The sequence below is a fragment of the Fusarium falciforme genome, chromosome 4 (assembly GCF_026873545.1).
Source record: "Fusarium falciforme chromosome 4, complete sequence".
Lineage (NCBI taxonomy): Eukaryota > Fungi > Ascomycota > Sordariomycetes > Hypocreales > Nectriaceae > Fusarium > Fusarium falciforme.
Genome location: NC_070547.1, coordinates 2611101 through 2625190, shown reverse-complemented (window position 1 = coordinate 2625190; position 14090 = coordinate 2611101). Strand labels below are relative to the sequence as shown.

Here is a 14090-nt window from a genome sequence, read left to right as displayed (position 1 = left end):
TCTGGGGGTGCCAGTATCTGTCCGCCATCCATCCATCAATCCATCCACTCACTCCCTCACTCGCAAGCTCAAATCATTCCTACCTCTGCTCGGTTGTCCTCCGCCTCCCGCTCTCCCGTCGACGCTTGCCTGGCCTCTTTCAACTCAGTTAGCTGGTTGTGGTGGCATGTCAATTGCTCTGCCATTAACACACGCCCGTCATCTGTCCCAACTCTCCCCGGCTCCAGGGATCGTCATACTACGCCTGTAGTAGTTCCTCACTTACCTCCTCTCACCTTCTGCGTCACTCCATTTCTCTCGCTTGTGCTGTAGGTGACTCCTGTTCTCCTCGTCATTCCCCTTCCCACGACCTCTCTTGCAGACCAATTAGCATGTCATATGCTTCTAGATCCCTGAGCTCATGACAGCCTTCTCTCGCACTTCTCCAAGGTCTCCTGTACCACATCCCAACCTAACTTTCACAACGTTGATCATTGCCCCCAGAGGCGCCAAACACACATACCCTTCCCCAGATCTCTCTGTCCAACAAGGCATATCATTCTTACATATCCCAGAGCCATATAGCAATCTCTGTCTCCGACAACAACTTCTTTCCGACTCGGTCAACCAGGAACGACACCATCAGTCCACCATAACTCTGACTTGACCCCGCGTCTCAGGATCCACATTGTCGACTGGCAACTGCACGACCCATTTCAACCCAACACTGACATCGCCTTGTCAGCAGCCCTGAAAGGACACTCACCAAGATTCAGCTAGCCCATCCACCGACACAACTGAGACATAAACCCTCCACTTACTTATCCGACATCTCCTGCCATCTCAGCCACTCACAGGTGCCGTGCCGCAGCTGTTGAGCGAACGTGAACGTCCCACCACCGGAGCGTCAGTTCAGCTGTCAGCAAAACTCGTCCTGGCTTGCAGGCCACCTCTTTATCCCATTCATCCACATCCGGATAGATGTTAAGTCGTCATCCTGGCACCAATCAAAGCAAGAAAACCGGTTGTCTTTGGAGGGAGGTTCCCCGGAACTTTCCAGCTTAGCTGCATGTCTTCCGATCTTGAAAAGATCTTTGGCGAGTTGGGCTTGACCCAGTATCTTGACACATTTGTCGAGCAGGGGTTTGATGAGTGGGACATTATCCTTGACATCCAGGAGTCAGACCTGTGAGTTCAACTCGGACTCGAACTCGGGACTTGCGCTGATAGGGTTGATTTAGCGATGCCTTGGGTGTCAAACTCGGCCATCGAAGGGTATGTTTGCCGTTGCTGCCCACTTGGGTCGGGTTGCTAATACGGACTGTGCGATAGAAACTCCAGAGAAGGATTGCCAATGCTCGAGGCATCTCCCCGACGGCATCATTGGTAACACCAGTAAGACCAACAAGCGAAGAAGTCAAGCCTGAAGGCGTCCCACCAGAACCTCCTCGGCCGGAAAGCCACCAGGAGGGGCAGGGGGTTGCGAAACGAAAGTATCGACGACATCCGAAGGTAAACTGGGACAAGGATTCATTCGTCGAGTTCTCTGCTAACGAATAATCAGCCTGATGAAAATGCCCCAGAGAGACCCCCCTCTGCATATGTGCTGTTCTCCAATAGTAAGTCACCACTGAGCAAGACACTTGTCTGTAATGGCAAAGTGCTGACAAGAGGTTGTGTATAGAAATGAGAGAAGACCTGAGGAGCCAAAACCTCAGCTTCACAGAAATCGCTAAGCTTGTGGGAGAGAACTGGCAGAACCTTGAAGCGGCTGAGAAGGAATCGTACGAGAGCCAGGCCAATGCCGACAAAGAAAAGTACCATCGAGACTTGATGGAGTACAAGAAGACGGCCGACTACAGGAAGTACATGCAATACCTCCAAGAGTTCAAAGAGAAGCAAGCCAAGCGAACTCAAGGTTTGTAGCCAGAGCAGCACTAGATGCAGATACTGTTGAGATAGTTCATGAAGCTGACTTGTTGTCCCGGGTTAGTCAACGATGCATCAAAACGACCCAAGCTGGACTCTGTCCGGTTACGGCATGGAAGCAGCAGCAGCACAATGACGCCCGGCGGCAACACGTCGAGTGCAAGTGGAAGTGGTAGCGAGAGGCTTCAGGGGAGCGAGCCGCCTCCATCCCGACGGGAGAGGCTGAATTCGATCGCATCGGTGACCGAATCGCAACACTCGTCAACGACACCGACATTACCGTCGCAAGCAAATTCGAACGACGACACCATGTCATCACCACGAATCCTTCACTACGACAGCGGTAGCCCACGAGATTCGCACCGGCAGCCTCCTCAGCGTCAGTCCTCGTGGCGAGAAGGTGGCCCATCTCATCAACACCTACCATCATTGTCCAACATGCTCGATGATGGTAGGAAAGCCATGCCGGCTGCCACTGGATCCGAGGGTAACCCGTACTCGTCGAGCTTCGTCGCCGCCAACCATCCTAGATCGGTACCGGAGGTTCCGAATGTGCTTCCTTCAGCGCCGGTGAGAGCACCGTTGCTCCGAAACGAACAGTCCTCCAACAGCAGCGTTGGATCGATCAGCCCAGCAAACAGCTTTGCACGGACGCCCGGCGAGGGACCGCTACCGATACACGCTCTCCTTTCGCACCACCAAACGATGCCGACTCCGGCCGTGACTACAGCCGCAGTCTTTGAACGGGGCTCGCCTGGTTCTGGCACTGGCGCAGTCAGTCCAAGCCCGACAGACCTAACACGGCCGCCTTTCGGGCATGGGGCCGTGCCTAGGGGATATGGTACTTGATCCTCGCGATGTGTAGAGTTCGTCAGGAGGTCAAGCTAATTCGGCTCACAAGGCTTCCGTCCTCTGCCACCCACTGGGCTGCTTGGCAGGGCAGAACCAACAGGGGATGCCGACGTGTTGATGACACCAGCTCCCGACCTGGTGGCCCCCATCCAGGAACACTCCATCAGACCTCGACTCGATGGGATGAGCGTTCTCCTGAGAGCGGGCGAGCTGGTTGAACGACATGAACGAGACGACCGAAGATAAGACTTGAGGACGAGTGCATGCGACGGATGGATCGACGGTCCAGTCCACAATGGCAGGCAGGTTCCCGCGTGGGAATAGGTTTCTCACCCAGAGAGAGATAGCTTTGTGTGTTTTTTCTTCTTGGATACCCACGGATTATCATGTAACCTACTGAATGAGATTGGGCATTGGCGGGTGGTGGTGCGGTACGGTACGGTACGGTACGCATATGTATGTAATGGGTGGCCGGTTGGTATGGATGAGTATTTGCGGACTCGATTGTGCGTGCAGTCGTGCGTGGGCTTCGGCGTTTCGGGCTCTGGTATGGATCCCAAAGTAAAGGGATCAAAAAGGATATCTGGACTGTCAGTCGTACAGTACAGTACAGTACGGATGGAAGGTGGCATATTTTGAGCAAGGTTGGCTGGGTTTGGGTAACGACGACATTATATATACTGTCATGCCTGCGTATTTGTGAATGTGTGTGTGAGAGAGGAAATCCTGTTTTTTTTTTGTAGTAGGAAAAGAAGGGACTAGAAGCAGGACACAAACAAGAAATGAAGAGGCAACAATAAACGAAACGAATCTGACAGAAGGCGAGAGATCTGCGCTTGTGTCTGTGTGTGGTCGGTCAAGGTTGTGAGAAAGCATCAGACCACCGGGCAGCACATTGCGGCGAGGGACCTTTTGCAGTGACATGAAACAAGAGGGGGGCGACGATTAATACAGGTAAAAGGAGGAAAGAGAGGAGAGAATTAAAAAGAGAGAATAGAAGAGAAGAGGAACAGGAGGGGATCATGTCGTGTTAAAAGTAACGGCAGCCTTGGCTTATCCTTTCTCTTTCCTACCCCCGACACACACACACACACACACACAACCTTGAGTGAGGCTTTCGTTCCTTCCTTCCCACTTCGTCATAAGGGTCCAATTGTCAATCCGTCAGGACGTCATGGCGCAGCCACGTTTTTTTTTTTTTTAATGTTGGCACCTTTTTGGGGAAAGGAGGGAGGGGCAAGGGTCCTTTCCCATCCATTCACGTCCATCGTGGGGTCCTGCTCTCTCCTCTCTCCATCCATCCATCCATCCATCCATACGACGTCAAGTCATTGAAGCTTGGATGGGGGGGGGGAATGGCTTGCCCTGGTGCCACTGTACCATACCATCTGATTATGCCGTCGTATGGTCGTGCCATTCAAGACGAGAACCACCATGAGGGGATTCCAAGTTTGTGAGTCTGTCACTTCAAGATACAGAATTCAACTTCACAAGAGCCAAACACTCAGACCGTCAAAGTGCAAAACAGAAACCATCTAATTTCATCCATTCCCATCTCATTCATGCCCGTGTCGTTGCATCGTATCCTCTCATCGGATGTTGTTGCACCATTCCATCCATCCGTCGACCTTCTCCCCAACGCCTGGATATCAATCATCACACGACTTCCAATGCCCAACACCACACGCACGCTGCCTGCCATGACTTTATGTACAACAAACAAAGACGCTGCGCAACCACAAGTACAATTACCCCCTCCTTCCTCTGCTCAGTTACTCTTCCACAATCTCTGCCGTCCAGTCCTTGCGGATCTCCAACTCTGACAGGTCGGCTGTCTTCTCAATCACCAGACCCTTCTCGTTGGCCAAGTGCAGTAGACAGATGAAGCAGTATGATGTCGAGATATCGTCCATCACCGGCTTGGGATACACCGATTGCAGGTTGTTCATGACCGAAGTAAACTTGAGAGGCTCATCCTGGTTTGCCTCGGCAGGGGTCTCGGCAGGTTTCTACAGTCAAGCATTAGTCTGGTGTCCAAGTTATTAGTTGCACCTGCAAACTTACCTCGAGAGCTTCCATATCCATGCCCCTCCAGATCTCCTCCTTGAGCCTTCGGACGTCCACCTTCTTGGCCACTCTTGCGTATTGGACGTACTCTGGCCGCACCCTCCTTGTTTGAGTGACCAGCGTTGTTCCGAATGCTCCAGTATTCGTCACCGTCTCGCCGCCGAGGAGAGCTGTGAGACCACCACCCTCTGTCAGGCCAGCCGGGCCATCCACCCCTGGTGAGAAATGCTCCCGTGCATCTGAAAACTCGAGATCGTCGTCGTCGTCCAGATCACCACCGGGGAATGGCATGCCGTCATCTTGGAAGAAGTTGGCGTCATAATCACCCTGCGGAAGCGCTGTGTCGTCCGAGTTCTGCATAGGCGCCTTTTGCTTAGCCCAGAACGCCTCGTCCATCTCTCCTTCGGGCTGGTTGTCCTGGGCAGTGTTGCCGAAGCCACCGGCCCGAGCGCCAAATCCAGTCCGTCGTCTGCCCATTCGGGCCTTGGGCTTCAAGAACAAGTTCAGGAGGGACTTGGAATTGAAGTGCTTGTCGTCAGGAAGGAGGTTGCGCGACTTGGACTTCCAGTCCTTCTTCGGCATGCTGATAGTCGAGTTGCTGGCAGCCTGTGTGTATAGGACATCCCACGCATGAGAGTCGATAGGGGCGGCAAAGTCAATCTCGAAGGGCTCCTTTTCCTTGCGCTTCTTGGTCTCGCCCGCAGGCTTGTTGACATCCTTGATCTTCCGGATTCTCCAGTGCTCGGCGCTTGACCAGTTCTTCTGCAATGCCTGGTCAAAGAATCCGAGGATGTCTTCGTGCATCTTATCCGCCTTCTGCGCGCTGGTCATCGAGACCACGTACTCTCCATTGTCATCAAACCCTTCCCCGTCACCACCTTCTTCGCCGAGACCAGCGTCGTACACTCGCATCTGCGGTTCCAAGGCGGCTTCTCGGGCCCAAGCTTCACCACCCTCACCGAAAGCGACCTCGCCCACCACATCGAAGGAGCCTAGTCCGAGGTCGTCGTCATCAAAGCCTGCAGGGGCATCTCCGTCGATGACCAGTCCGGAGATATCACCAAGAGCGCCTGGCGTCTTCTCCTTGTCTTGATCTTGCCTCCAGTCTTCGGGTGCCTTCAGGAAGGGGATATCCATAGATCCGGAGGGATCCCCCAGATCAAAAGTCTTGAGAGAAGGGCACACGTCGAGCTCGTCGAGCCGTTGTAAGTCGGGAATAAACTTGGCTCCCAGAGCCCCCACATCGATCTCGACATCAGCTTCCTCCTCTTCTTCCTCGATAGGTTCCTCCTCTTGTTGCTCGGCCTCCTCATCTTCCTCGTCGCCGAATTCCTCAGACTTCGTCTTCTTCCCCAGGGTGTTGGCGTCTCCAGAGTCGTCGCTGCTGTCGAAAACGATACGCCCTTGTGAGTCAATCATGAGATGGTTTAGCAAAAGTCCCTTGGCACCGCCCTCGTCAAAGTCGGCAGAGGCCTTCTTGAAAAGGGGGTCAACAGCAAATTCTAGCTCAAATTTCTTGAGCTGTAATGAGTTGAAAGAGGGGGCCAAGGTAGCTTCGGATGATCGTTGTGTCTATGAAACGTCAGCATGAGCCATTGAGAGCGCCAGGATCTCCTCATTACCTTCTTCTTGGGCTTCTTCTTCACGTTGCCATTCTCATCCAGCTCTTCCTCGTCGCTCTCCTCACCCTCCTCACCATCCCGGTCCTTCTTCTTGGCATTGTTGCTATCGGCAAGACCGCTCAGCAGCTTGCCCGTCTCGGTTGCGACACTGTCGACTCGGTTTGTGTAGATCTTGACACACCCGTCCAGGGTGCAACTGGCCTTTTGAAAGTTGACGCCGTCGCCCTCTTTCAAGAGCGACATGTCGTGAAAGTAGTCGATGAGGGCAAAGTTCCACGAGTTTGTAGCATTGATCTTGTTGTCGGTCGCCATCTTCATCCACTCTTCAAAGTTGGCGAGAATCGGGACACGCTTCATAGGCGTGACCGCAGTTCCGCCTACTACAAAGCCCTCGTCATCGTCAATGTTGATGCTCCGGCTGCCGTGGGGAGTGCGGGGATCGGCTCCTGGGGAGTTCTCCATGTCGTCGCGGCGGAGGCTGACCTTGCGAGGGGTTGCAGCCTTTTTGATCTCGTTGAACTGTCTCTCTTGAAGTGCTCGCCTGGAGCTCATGCGTTGGCCCTTTTCGTGGACATCGTCGTTAAGAGGGATCCTGGGGAGTGCGTTAACATCGCGGTTGCTATGGGATGTTCGGTGAGGGCTTACTTGATGGGCGACGCCGTCTTGAAAGGTGAGGCAGCGCTGGAGCCAGTATTGGATCTGGCACTCCCCGTACGGGGAACTTGAGCAACGCGAGGCATTTTTGGAGTCTTTTGCGCGGATTGTGAAGGCAAGAAGGCTGGATTCGACGAGGCCTGGCGCGTCGTCGTCGTGGTGTTGCGGGACCCCCCTTGCCAAAGTAAACAAAATAAATGCGGCGTCTACTGTATGGGTTCGTGGGGTAAGGTTTGGGCCAACTAGGTAGGTGGTGGAGGGACGGGAAGTAGGCCTTGGAAATCAGGCATAAAGTATGGCTGAGATTCTTCAACTGCCACAGCTACAGCCACAGCCACAGCCACGGCAAGTACACGGCCGGGTACCTTGAGCGGGGTGACAGGTACAACCCTTCGGTGCCTTTTCGGTGAACAGGCGGTGGAGGAATTGAATTCCCCTCCCATCATCACGCACCTTCCGTCCGAAACGGAGAATAACGGAGGGCTGCCAAGGCAGGAAGGCCCGTTGAGTACTACGTACTGTACCCCTGCCCCATGTCTGCATAAAAACAAAGTGCCCCCAATCAGCACGTGGCAGCGCCAAAGCCAAGCACGTTGGACATTGTGTTTGAGCCAGGTTGCATCAGCGTCGCGCATGATTTGTAGCCGAATCTCTATTGATCAAGAGTGGCTGCTGATCTTGTGAGCGAGTGCCACTGTGCCAGTCTGTCACTGCCAACTCTAAAGTGGGCTAGAGAGGCCGCGCTGAAGCCAGCGGTTCCTCTCCAAGACTCTTGGAGGGCTGGGCCACACTGTGGCGAGAGCCGGCTAATCTCCGCTGCGCGGCCTTCCATTGGTCGCCGCCGGCGGCCTCCCTCGGAGTACCTAAGGTTGTCGTCACGGAATAAGGCGAAATGGACCCGTCACACGGGGACGCCAAGTCTCTGCGAGCTTGGATTCTGCCCGCTTTTGGGCGTGGGATATCGACGGGGGGAAGAGACTGTGCTGTAACTAACTCTATGGGACGCTCCTCAAATCCGAGCCCGAGGCAGGCACGACGTGGACAGGACGTAATATGTCATGATACTTTGGTTTCGCTACCTACCTAATCTACAGCATCTTCCCTAGTCTCCCGTCCCCATATGACCCGCCTACATCCGTCTCCCTCACTAACACGCACATCTCTTTGAACTCCCGAGCTTCTTTCTCCCTTTCCCCTTCCTCGGTCACCGAGTGAGGATGGCCTCGGCAGCTATCGCGGTATAACATGTCGACAGCAGTTACAGCATGACAATGACAGCCCCTCGTGGGACCATCCGCCCCAGCGGAATGGCCAAGGGCCGCAATCCGAGCTCGAACCGATTCCTCAGAGGCAGCCGCCTGCAGTCTCGCCCTTTTTACGTTACAATCCTGATCCTTTCGCTCCTTACGGCATACTCCTTCCTATCGCACACGACCGCCGCGCGTTACGCCTCCCGCAGCGACACGACCCCCGCCGAAACTCTGCTCTTCAAGCGCAGCTCCTCCTCGCTCGAAGCCCCCGAATGCAATGACGTCCACGAAGCTCAGGATAAGTGCGCCTTTGTCAGGCAGTATTGCGCCGACGACGATGCCGGCCTCATCCATTACCTCGACCTCTACTACTGCGCCTTCGCCGATATCCAACCCATCGCATTCAGCTTGCTCGTGATATGGCTGGGCCTCCTCTTCACCACTATCGGCATAGCTGCGAGCGACTTCTTCAGCGTCAATCTGAGCACAATTGCAACAGTTCTTGGCCTGAGCGAGAGTCTGGCTGGTGTCACTTTCCTCGCTTTTGGAAATGGCTCCCCAGATGTCTTTAGCACATTTGCTGCCATGGGCTCCAACAGCGCCAGCATGGCCGTTGGCGAGCTTATTGGCGCCGCCAGCTTCATCACTGGTGTTGTCGCAGGCTCCATGGCTCTTGTCAGAGAGTTTCGCGTCGATCGTAAGACGTACGCTCGCGACATTTGCTTCTTTATTCTTGCAGTTGTCTTTACTACCATCTTTCTGGCCGACGGCCATTTGCACTTGTGGGAGTGCTGGCTCATGATCGGCTATTATACCATCTACGTGATCACTGTTGTGACTTGGCATTGGTACTCAACCAGGCGGAAGCGGAGGCAGCGCAGAGAGGGGGAGGCGCGCAGCCACGTCTACGGGCCCATTGGCCACTCTGGAGATGAATTGGCTGGCGAGCCGTACCGGGACGATCCTGACGAGGTTGGGTCCGGCCCAGGCACCTCGCAGTCTACTCCGCTCGATATTTCAGTTCTTGAGACTGGGCCTAGGATCGAGATCGAGGGCCAGGAGCCAGAGTCGTTGAGTGACACGTCGAGTGAGGACCATGACCGAATGGTCGCCGCCGAGGTCGCCAGCAGCATGCGAGTCCTTCGGACTAGACCTGGCAGGAGACCTACTTTGACTCCTATCAGGCCGAGTCTGGTTGGTGCGCTCGAGTTCCGGTCCGCTCTCGCCCAGCTGCAGCGCGAGGGCAACCTGCAGCTGGCGCCCATCCCAGAGAGAAGCTCCTCTGATCATCATGTCCACCACAGACGGAGGGTGACTACGACGACCATGCCGGACTCCCGCTCTGATGGTCTGCTCGCTACCGCGCGCGCCGACCATGAACTGAGGAGAAACAGAGCCCTCTCCTCAGGGGACCAGCCGGTTGGGCCTTCAATCCATCATGATTTGCTGATGCCTGGTAGCCGTGATTCAGGCGACGGCAACCTATCTGTCCCTCCATCGAACACCAGCGGAACGCGATCACCAAGCCCGAGTCCGTCTTACACCGTCGGAGGCAACTTGGCTCCTCCCCCTGTCGGCCCCAGCGGGACTACTGATGATGCTCCAGCTGAGGATCACCAGAACAAACTGCTCGCTCCTCAGCTCGAGTTGCAGATTCCCAGTCGTCGCAGCAGCTACAGTGATAGGTCTTCTCCAAACAGCCCTTTCCCCACGTACACCGACTCACCCGCTTTGCTCACACCCAACTACCAAGCTGAACCCAGCGAGTTCTTGTCTCCAGGAGCTGTCTCACCCGGCACTACGCCTTCAGCTGCGGTAAGCCGTGAAACACCGTTTGCAGATCTGCAGCGGACGGCGGTATCGCCGAGTCGTCCTGTGAGATGGTGGCCATATGCTGTGCTGCCACCTCCGCATATCCTCTTGGCAACTTTATTTCCCACGTTGCAGGGATGGAGTGAGAAGACGGCCTGGGACAAGTTCGTCAGCGCCATTTCTGTGCCCAGCATCTTCCTTCTGGTCACGACTCTACCTGTTGTCGACTCTGAGACAACAGATGACGACTTGTCCATTCTGGACACGCTCCTTGACCACAGTGTTCACCACCACGATCATAACCCAAGCATTGGACATATGGCTCCGCCTGTGTCCATCGAACATGCGGCGATAGAGCCAGAGTCGGAGTGGGAGCGTTACCGTAGGCATACCCTCCACAGCCGTGGGAACAGCTACATCGCCTCTTCTGCTACCACTCCGTTCACACACGCCGAAGAGGGAGAACCTGTGGGCGATTCGCATTTCTCACTGGGTCCTCCGGCCATCGTGACAAAGCCAGCATCCGATTTCCCGTCCTCCAGCAGTGTCAAGAATGACTGCACGGGTTGGAATCGATGGCTTGTGGCGCTCCAACTCTTCACTGGACCCCAATTCGCCGTGTTCGTTCTCTGGGCTAACATGCTGGAGGACTGGGACAATCCTCACAAGGTTCTGGTCCGAATGGTGATGTACTCGCTCCTCGCCTCGCTTATCCTGCTGGGTATTCTTGTCCTCTTTACGACGGAGGAGAGACCCCCGAAGTATCATTATATGCTGTGCTTCATGGGATTCATCATCAGTATAGCCTGGATATCAACCATTGCGGGCGAAGTTGTGGGAGTCCTGAAAACAGTTGGGGTCATCCTCAACATCTCGGAAGCTCTGTTGGGACTTACAATTTTTGCTGCTGGAAACAGCGTTGGAGATTTAGTCGCCGACATCACGGTGGCGAGGCTTGGATACCCCGTCATGGCTTTGTAAGTATTGTTCCAGTCTCTTGAAGCGCACAACTGACAATGACTTTGTAGGTCTGCCTGCTTTGGAGGCCCCATGCTGAATATCCTGCTGGGCATCGGCATCGGCGGCGCCATGATGATGATTCAAAAGGCAAACAAGAAGCACCGCCAAAACCCCAGTCATCCCATCAAATACAAGCCTTATCGCATCCAGGTCGGCGGGACTCTTATGATCTCGGCCATCACGCTCCTGGTGATGCTTGTGGGCCTGCTGATTGTGGTGCCGATGAACAAGTGGATTCTAAGTCGGAAGATTGGATGGGGACTGATCGCGCTCTGGACAGTGAGCACAATTGTGAATGTAGTTGTTGAATTGACTGGTGTGTGGGGAGAGATGTAACTGTGGATAGGCCTCAGCAACATGGCCTTGATAGCATCATGATAGACGACATTCTGTAGTTGAACCTTTTCGAGCAATCGACGAATATATTTGCTTCAATTGACGTTGGCAATCACGAGGAAAAGCGCGCCTGGCACCAAATTGTAATCTAGCTTGGCTGGTGAAGCGTGATCTGAAGAATAAAAGATGAAAGACACGAGGGTTGCGAAGATAAATAAGGTCTGACTGGCAAAATTATAGAGATGGCAGAAGATAAATGGCAGATTTTATATAGCAAATTACGGTGTAAAGTTAGTCAGGAAGCATGCTTCGTAGAATGTTAGTCGGGGCGGGGGTCGAATCAGAGCACTCGCTACTAAGTTCTGCGAGAACTCGGGAACGTGACGCTTGCCAGTTCCGTCACTGCTCTCGTTGAGAAGATTGGGAATTGAATTCAATGATAATACTTGCCCCCGTGGTGCGGGTGCTACAGCTGGCGGGCAGCTGGCGAGCCTATTTTCTGATGCGCCGCTCACCGAGAGCTGACCGAGGCGGCTTCGGCGGTGAGGGGCCCACTTGTCGTCTGCGAACGGTTCGGAGGTCGGAGGAGCGGTCCACCGATGGTGTCGGTGGGGACCCCACTTTAAAAAAAGGCGGCCGAGATTTCGCTTGCGGGAGATCGCAGTGGGGGCAAACAAATTAAGATGGTCGAATTGCAGCGGCCCATGATTACTTCAAGCTTCTTGTTGATAACGCATTAGCCTCGAGTGGATGTTTGTTTCAAAGAGCAGAGCTAGAGACAAGGCTGGCCAGGTACCTATGCACTCAACCGCTGAGCTTGAACAAGACAAGACTGTCAGGGAGGGGACGAGCTGAACGGTAGCAAAGAACCATCCTCTTCATGACATGCTGTCCTCATGGCTTCGAATGGCGCGTTCCTAGTCAAGATCTTGTCAATCTCATCTCGCTTCAACAACTGCGCCTCCACGACATGACTCTCTACCGTCGTCCGGTCAAGCAACCCCTGGAGTGGCTTGGGCGATTAATATCTGTAAATGGGCCAACGTGGTCTTGTGAGGGAGGATCTGTCGCATAATTCATCGTTTCGAGGTGATCGATGCCCCGCGTGACCAGTGTTGAAACAAGATGAATTCGTCATGGGCTTCAAGATGCCAGATTGCGCTTGTTGATGTTGATGTTTGGTCCAAGTTAGAGGCTGCATAGAGTCAAGTATAAGACGTCCGGACGTGGTCAAGCTCTTGCCCGTTCAGAGAAGGTACATTACAGTAGCTTCCCTCGTTGCCCCGCACACTTGCATCGCAGCTGCCCCTCAGACCCCTTCCCCCTCCTCAACACCATTGACCCAGCTACTTTGGGTATTCTGTGCCATTTTTTTTCTTCTTCCTTGTTCCTTCATCAATCGCCCTCACAAATCTCACAATGGCCAACGCCCCTCCCTCCTACACTCCCCTCGCGGAGCGTCCTCTCAAGGACACCATCTGCCTCTTCGATGTCGACGGCACCCTCACCCCCGCCCGCCTGGTACACCCTGCTTGTCCCTCCACCGCCCTCCTTCGTCGCTAACAGTCGCAAAAGGACGCCTCCCCCGAGGTTCTCCAGATCCTCCAGGACCTCCGCGCCAAGTGCTCCATCGGCTACGTCGGCGGCTCCGACTTTGCCAAGCAGCAGGAGCAGCTGGGCAAGCCCGCTGGCCAGCCCGTCACCGCCCTCTTCGACTTTTGCTTCTCTGAGAACGGCCTCACTGCCTACAAGCTCGGCGAGCCCCTCGAGTCCAACACCTTCATCAAGTGGATCGGCGAGGATCAGTACAAGGAGCTCGCCAACTTCTGCCTCCACTACATCGCCGACCTCGACCTCCCCGTCAAGCGCGGTACCTTTATCGAGTTCCGCAACGGCATGATCAACATCAGCCCCATCGGCCGTAACGCCAGCACCCAGGAGCGTAACGACTTTGAGAAATTTGACAAGGACGCCAAGGTCCGCCAGAAGTTTGTCGAGGCTCTGAAGGAGCGCTTCGGTCACCTCGGTCTCACGTATGCTAAACTCAACCCATCATGACAAGGTTCCCAATGGCTAACACATACCGCACAGCTTCTCCATTGGAGGTCAGATCTCCTTCGACGTCTTCCCCACTGGTTGGGACAAGACTTACTGCCTCAGGCACCTCGAGAACGAGGCCAAGAAGCCCGATGGCATCACCTACAACACCATCCACTTCTTCGGCGACAAGACCTTCGAGGGCGGCAACGACTACGAGATCTACACCGACTCGCGCACCATCGGACACTCCGTCACCGGCCCTGAGGACACCATCCGCATCCTCAAGGAGCTCTTTGATCTCTAGATACATATGCTGGTGTTGGAGTAAGAAGCAACAAAAGCACACATACACATACAATAGACATGAGACCAAGAAAATACAAAATTTGCGTACATATTCAACAACTGACTGTTCTTAATATCTATCAATTGCCATGCGATAAGGGATATTGTCATGTCCATAGGTAGGTATTCAACATCAAGGTATATCCAAATGTATAAACAAGTCTTCGTCAAGTCATATAAGCCG

General features: G+C 54.3%; 3 protein-coding genes and 1 pseudogene across 4 annotated transcripts, besides 1 other annotated feature; 3 read left to right on the top strand and 1 right to left on the bottom strand.

The window, feature by feature from the left end:
* The first annotated feature begins 970 nt into the window (after positions 1 to 970).
* NCS54_00555600 lies at positions 971 to 3006 on the top strand (annotated as a pseudogene). The gene is made up of 7 exons: positions 971 to 1167; positions 1221 to 1254; positions 1312 to 1491; positions 1544 to 1598; positions 1664 to 1897; positions 1973 to 2749; positions 2810 to 3006.
* Positions 971 to 3006: a sequence feature.
* Positions 3007 to 4532: 1526 nt separating this feature from the next.
* On the bottom strand, positions 4533 to 7189 carry NCS54_00555500 (Condensin complex subunit 2; the record flags this gene model as incomplete). Its single annotated transcript, XM_053151055.1, has 4 exons — positions 4533 to 4769; positions 4825 to 6399; positions 6450 to 7041; positions 7095 to 7189. The coding sequence occupies 4 exons, from the start codon at positions 7187 to 7189 to the stop codon at positions 4533 to 4535; spliced, it is 2499 nt and encodes an 832-aa protein (XP_053007030.1).
* A 1179-nt stretch (positions 7190 to 8368) lies between these two features.
* Positions 8369 to 11521, top strand: NCS54_00555400 (Hypothetical protein; the record flags this gene model as incomplete). The annotated part of the gene is made up of 2 exons (XM_053151054.1): positions 8369 to 11142; positions 11194 to 11521. The coding sequence occupies 2 exons, from the start codon at positions 8369 to 8371 to the stop codon at positions 11519 to 11521; spliced, it is 3102 nt and encodes a 1033-aa protein (XP_053007029.1).
* Positions 11522 to 12940: 1419 nt separating this feature from the next.
* NCS54_00555300 (Phosphomannomutase) lies at positions 12941 to 13865 on the top strand (the record flags this gene model as incomplete). The annotated part of the gene is made up of 3 exons (XM_053151053.1): positions 12941 to 13042; positions 13097 to 13554; positions 13613 to 13865. 3 exons carry the CDS (start codon positions 12941 to 12943, stop codon positions 13863 to 13865), a joined length of 813 nt encoding a protein of 270 aa, XP_053007028.1.
* Between the last annotated feature and the right edge of the window lie 225 nt (positions 13866 to 14090).